This window comes from Triticum dicoccoides, chromosome 2A (genome assembly GCF_002162155.2).
Source record: "Triticum dicoccoides isolate Atlit2015 ecotype Zavitan chromosome 2A, WEW_v2.0, whole genome shotgun sequence".
In the NCBI taxonomy this organism is placed as follows: domain Eukaryota; kingdom Viridiplantae; phylum Streptophyta; class Magnoliopsida; order Poales; family Poaceae; genus Triticum; species Triticum dicoccoides.
This window is the reverse complement of record NC_041382.1, coordinates 157,322,270-157,328,020: the sequence shown is the minus strand read 5'-3', so window position 1 is coordinate 157,328,020 and position 5,751 is coordinate 157,322,270. Positions and strand designations below refer to the sequence as shown.

The 5,751-nt window shown below is 49.2% G+C and overlaps 2 protein-coding genes across 2 annotated transcripts; both read left to right on the top strand.

Annotated features, from left to right (window-relative positions):
- The first annotated feature begins 554 nt into the window (after nucleotides 1-554).
- LOC119353972 (bet1-like protein At4g14600) lies at nucleotides 555-3,427 on the top strand. The gene is made up of 4 exons (XM_037620677.1): nucleotides 555-795; nucleotides 912-1,017; nucleotides 2,293-2,349; nucleotides 3,058-3,427. The coding sequence occupies exons 1-4, from the start codon at nucleotides 755-757 to the stop codon at nucleotides 3,217-3,219; spliced, it is 366 nt and encodes a 121-aa protein (XP_037476574.1). The 5' UTR covers nucleotides 555-754; the 3' UTR covers nucleotides 3,220-3,427.
- Nucleotides 3,428-3,761: 334 nt separating this feature from the next.
- Nucleotides 3,762-5,216, top strand: LOC119353971 (probable cysteine protease RD19D). Its single transcript, XM_037620676.1, has 2 exons — nucleotides 3,762-4,344; nucleotides 4,424-5,216. The coding sequence occupies exons 1-2, from the start codon at nucleotides 3,772-3,774 to the stop codon at nucleotides 4,934-4,936; spliced, it is 1,086 nt and encodes a 361-aa protein (XP_037476573.1). The 5' UTR covers nucleotides 3,762-3,771; the 3' UTR covers nucleotides 4,937-5,216.
- Nucleotides 5,217-5,751: the final 535 nt, after the last annotated feature.

Genomic DNA, 5,751 nt, shown 5'->3' with positions numbered 1-5,751 from the left:
AGAGAGACAAATCTCAGAAGTTCCCCGACGGACTCGTATTTGGCTGAGCTTCATTGAATAGAGATAAGGCTGAAGAACAAATAACACATTATAACGCTATCGCTCCATGTGACATCGCGAGCAAACACTAATCATGCAAGATCGAGTGTGCGGCGATCACAGTATCCTCCGACTTGTCAACATCATGCCAAGAAGGGACATCAACATAAGAAAAACTGAGGAACGATTATTACAATCGACGCTTCGCCACTGCCCCGACTTCATCAACGATAAAGAACTCGTAGACCCTTTGGCATCCAACATACCTCATTAAAACCTATTTTCGGCGGGAGACGAAGTTTCCATGGACCGCGAGGCATGCGTCTACTTGTCATTAGGCATTTTCTATTGAAAAAAAAGGGGGAAAGTTGTGGCCTAAACCATGGATGGAATAGCACTACCTCTGATTGGACGCTCCAGATCTCCCCAGCGCGGATCAAGCGGCTGAAACAATCGCGATGAGGTGTCGCGGAAGAAAACTGATTAATCTCCTTTTCCAACCCCGTCAGCCAGTCTCGTCCCTTGATCTCATCCCCTCCCTTCCCTGCCCTGCCCGCCGCAGCGTCATCTCTCCGTTCTCCACTCGCCGTGCCGTCGCCGGTCTTTCCCCCGTACCTCCCGTGCGCCACCGCCCCATCCCTCCTGAATCCAGACTAGGCCCGACTGAACTCGCGTGCGAACGAGCCGGACGTCTCTTGCTCCGCCTACGCGCGCGATGGCCAACCCGATGTACGGCTCCGGGCCGCTTCGATCCAGGTACGCCCCGTCCGATCCCCGATATCATGTCGCCCAATTCGCGCCCTCTGCTGTTCGAATCGATCTATTTGTCCTCGGAGTCCGTGACGAATTTGGGGTTCCTTCGGAAATCGCAGGAACGCGTCGAGCTCGGACGAGATCCAGCTGCGGATCGACCCGGTGCATGGCGATCTTGACGAGGAGATCGACGGGTTGCACTCGAGGGTTCGCATGTTGAAAGGCGTAAGACTTCCATCTCCTTGCCTCCTTTGTTCTAAGCCGGTTCATGAATTCTGTTTGGTATGCTCAGTTTAGGTCTTAATTGCAATTTTGACCTTCGAAACTTATGTTGTGTGCGCGGTTAAGCATGAATGGCAAATGTTTTATGTGATTTTATGTGACGTTCTAAGACATACTTCGTGGTTCCCAATTTATTTATTTTACCGTAATTCCATCCATGATTTAGTTCTTGGTGGTTGTGCGGCCTGTACGAGTTCGTTTAAGATAGTTTTATGTCTTTAAACCAAGATGAACTCGGAGTATATGTCAATTAGATTAGAACCATCTCAGGTTAACACGGGAGATTGATTGTATGAGTCGACACCATATGTAAGTAGTTTATTTATTTAGCGAGTACCAAATATTGTTTATATATCAGTCTCACAGCAAGAAATTTCATAGTTGGTCTGATGTTAATGGATTTGGGTTGTATGGAAATGCAATGTATAACCTGGTTTAATTAAGTTCATACCCACTTTAAGTCTCTTGCCCAATCATCATGGGCCCAGTACATCTTAAGACACTGCCTTCATATGTGTCATACCTTTCTTTGCGGCATTCCATCTGTCTTATTATGGGTGTGTTTGGTTGATGGCTTGATGCCGACACTAGCCTTACCAAATGTTAGCTTGCCAATTTTTTGGCCAGGGAATTCCTCACCCTCATTTGGCCAACTATTTGCCCAAAATCTGTGAGATGAAGGGGTGCACCCATTGGCAACCAAAATTTAATAGGTAGCCAATTTTTTGGCAGGGCTAGTGTGGGCAGCAAACTAAACAGACCCATATATACTCCTTTGTTTCTCATCGTCACTTCCCTAGTCCATTATTAGTGTTTATGGTTAACTTCTTGTGGGATGCTCATTGACCCATACCTTCTCTGATATACTGCCACGTGCATGCAGTGTTTCCTGTTAACCTTCGCATAGAATTAACTCCATTGGTTTTCTGGTTTTAGGCCTATAAACAGTCTTATGAGTTGGTGTGAATTTGCCGATGGCTGGTTGACATCATAACTGATACTTTTGTTCCTGTAAAATTAATCTTGCAACCATTGAGATGATATTATGTCTAGGTTTTTAATTCATACAATTTCAACTTTTAACAAGCAATGGATTTAGTACTTTGATAGAGAACTGCCATGTTCTGATCAATTATTTGTTCTAGTTAAGCTGTTGATGCTGGCTTTTTCTTCACATTTCAAAAACTTATTTGTTGTTTGACGTGGTCACTTTTCCAGGTCGCCCAAGAGATAAACTCCGAGGCTAAATTCCAGAATGATTTCCTCAACCAACTGGTATTGTTGCTGTTCTATCATGATTCTTTTGTGGTATCCTTGGTTATTTATGTTTTTTCCTGAATGGTTATAACATGTTTATTGTTTTCCATGTGCACTTGTGCTTTCCTACCATTTATATACCATTTTTAGATGTACGTCTATGTGTGCTAGAGAATACTCCGTTGAGTCAATTACCGTGTATATATGACCTAGAAGATCCATTTGATCTACACTACTACTCCCTCCGTTCCTAAATATAAGTCTTTCTAGACATTTCAAATGGATTACAACATACGGATGAATGTAGACATATTTTAGAGTGTAGATTCACTCATTTTGCTCCGTATGTAGTCACTTGTTAGAATTTCTAGAAAGACTTATATTTAGGAACGGAGGGAGTACTAAATACAGTTTATATATTGATTTTGTTGCTTTGAAATGAAGTATTTTTAAAAATAGTTTTTTGTTTAAAATGTCTATAAGCCTGCAATTGAACATACAAAGTCCAAATTGGTGTATATATTGTTTGAATGGACTATCTATACTGTTTTAATGGTTAATATTACCTTCTGCAAAAGCTGGATACAATTACTTTATGGACTATTTGTATTGTTTTATGTGAGTAATATCACCTTTGCAAAAAAAAAAATCTTTTTCTTTTCTTTCTTAAACAATGGTTATTCTTGGTTGTGCACTGATTTTTTGGTACCCTCTGTTTATGAACAGCAACTGACCCTTACGAAAGCTCAGGCTGGAGTGAAGAATAACATGCGAAGGATGAACAAAAGCATCATCCAGCAGGGCTCCAATCATATTGTCCATGTTGTCCTATTTGCTCTGTTATGTTTCTTTGTTGTCTATCTTTTGTCAAAGTTCTCTAGAAGATAGTTATTCTGTTAGGTGAAGCCAAATCGAATCAACTGAAATGTACCATGTGTTGTATTTAGTCTGAAAAAAAGTGTGTCGCGAGTAACGAAATGGAATGGAAAATGGGACTGGACTGTTTACATGGTATATTTGACTTGAGAACAAGTTGTGTATCCAGCTTCCTGTCATGAAAGAGAGACCATTTCACAACTTCTGGGCTTGTAAGATATATTTCATGCATGAACTAGAGTGTTTTTGGCTTGATGAACTTCTGCGAATCACCACGGCATCCGGTATCATAATTTGATCTTCAAAAAAAAGGAGATTGACTAATGACGTCACAACTCAGAATAAGACGCTGGGGCGGTCGAGAGGAGCAGGTTGGAAGATAAGAACACGGGCACCGACTGACGTACGTGTGCCGCCACGCGCACCGCCGTTTGGACTTTGAGGAGGGACATGCGTCCTCCCCTTCCTCCTGCATGGCTGCCACCTCGCAATGCTCCCCATCGCCTATATTTGATGACGCCTCCGGTGCAGGACCGACTACCGAGCAAGGTTTCCATACGTACCATGGCTGCCCGGCTCGTCGTCCTCCTAGCGCTCGTCCACGCCGGCGTGTCCGCCGAAGACGTCATCCGGCAGGTGACGGACGGCGGCCACGGCGCTGGACGCCCCGGTCTGCTCCCGGAGGCGCAGTTCGCGGCGTTCGTGCGGCGACACGGCAAGCAGTACTCGGGCCCCGAGGAGTACGCGCGCCGGCTGCGCGTGTTCGCGGCCAACGTGGCCCGCGCAGCCGCCCACCAGGCGCTCGACCCGGGCGCGCGCCACGGCGTCACGCCCTTCTCCGACCTCACCCGGGAGGAGTTCGAGGCGCGCCACACCGGCCTCGCCGGCGCCGGCGACGTCCTGCGCAGCGTGCGGGGGATGCCCGCCGCGGCGCCGGCCACGGAGGAGGAGGTCGCCGCGCTGCCCGCCAGCTTCGACTGGCGCGACAAGGGCGCCGTCACCGATGTGAAGATGCAGGGCGTGTGCGGCTCGTGCTGGGCGTTCAGCACAACCGGCGTCGTGGAGGGCGCCAACTTCGTCGCCACGGGGAAGCTCCTCAACCTCAGCGAGCAGCAGCTGGTCGACTGCGACCACACGGTGCGACATCATCAACTCAATTCAATCGCCCGCCTGATTTCATCTTCTTCCTAGCTAAACAACTCGTGGAAATGTGCAGTGCGACGCGGTGGCGAAGACCGAGTGCAACAGCGGCTGCTCCGGCGGACTGATGACGAACGCTTACAAGTACCTGATGAGCTCCGGCGGGCTGATGGAGCAGGCGGTGTACCCCTACACGGGAGCGCAGGGGACGTGCCGGTTCGACAGGAGCAAGGTGGCAGTCCGCGTGGCCAACTTCACCGCCGTGCCGCTCGACGAGGACCAGATGCGGGCGGCGCTCGTCCGCGGCGGGCCCCTGGCGGTGGGCCTGAACGCGGCGTTCATGCAGACGTACGTCGGCGGCGTGTCCTGCCCGCTCATCTGCCCGCGGGCGCTGGTGAACCACGGCGTGCTCCTCGTCGGCTACGGCGCGCGCGGCTTCTCGGCGCTGCGGCTCGGGTACCGGCCCTACTGGCTCATCAAGAACTCGTGGGGGCAGCAGTGGGGGGAGGGCGGGTACTACAAGCTCTGCCGCGGCCGCAACGTCTGCGGCGTCGACAGCATGGTCTCCGCCGTCGCCGTCGCCCCGTGATCGGCAAACGACGACGACGACCGGCGTAGTACGTGTTCATGTAGTTGTTCGTTAGCCTAACGGTATATTAGTAGGGCTTAATCAGTGGACACTGCACTCAATATTGCCACTTCAAAGTTCAAACATACTAGAAGCGCTTGTATACGTTCTCTCTTGGATGCCGTGGAGGTCTCAAGTCTCAACCCTGATGGCTTTACCGGCTTATTGGCCATTTGTGGCCGCTGAGATCTACCGTCAAGACAGTGAATGTCCAAATTCAAGATCTTGCATGTCCAAATTACAAGAAGATAACAAATTTTAAGTCCACTGACATACTCATGCAGGTCGGTTCAAAATATTTATGCTGAGTATAACCAGAACAAAGATCACTAGCATTCGCAACTTCAAAGAATAATTTGATGGATCATGTTGGATGCTACACTAGCAAACAAAAAATTTACTAAGCTTCTCAATGGATAGGTGTTCAGAAACGTATACCCACCTCATATTGTACAGTTGTATATTGTACAGTTGTGCCGGGCATACGTATACCACGCGCATACAAAAAAGAAAAGAAAAAAGAAACTACCAGTTGCACGATCTACGCCCGCCCGCCGTTCCAAGTGGCCGATCCCGCCGTTCCAAGTGGCCGATCGCATCGCCGCATCTCACCGGCGTTGGACCCAAGTGGCCGATCGCTTCGCCGCATCTCACTGTCGTCGTCCAACGCCGCGGACGTGAAGGGCCCAACGTCTGACGCCGTCCGTCGCCTTTCACCGTCGTTGTCTGACGCCGCGGACGTGAAGGGCCCGACGTCTGACGCCGTCTCTGCACCA

Bases quoted from the DNA above. Each gene is read 5' to 3' on its own strand.
- LOC119353972 (XM_037620677.1), top strand. From the start codon at position 755: ATGGCCAACCCGATGTACGGCTCCGGGCCGCTTCGATCCAG. The intron at 1,018-2,292 runs GTAAGACTTCCA...TCACTTTTCCAG, and splicing joins GGGTTCGCATGTTGAAAGGC to GTCGCCCAAGAGATAAACTC. The intron at 2,350-3,057 runs GTATTGTTGCTG...GTTTATGAACAG, and splicing joins ATGATTTCCTCAACCAACTG to CAACTGACCCTTACGAAAGC.
- LOC119353971 (XM_037620676.1), top strand. From the start codon at position 3,772: ATGGCTGCCCGGCTCGTCGTCCTCCTAGCGCTCGTCCACGCCGGCGTG. The intron at 4,345-4,423 runs GTGCGACATCAT...GGAAATGTGCAG, and splicing joins TGGTCGACTGCGACCACACG to TGCGACGCGGTGGCGAAGAC.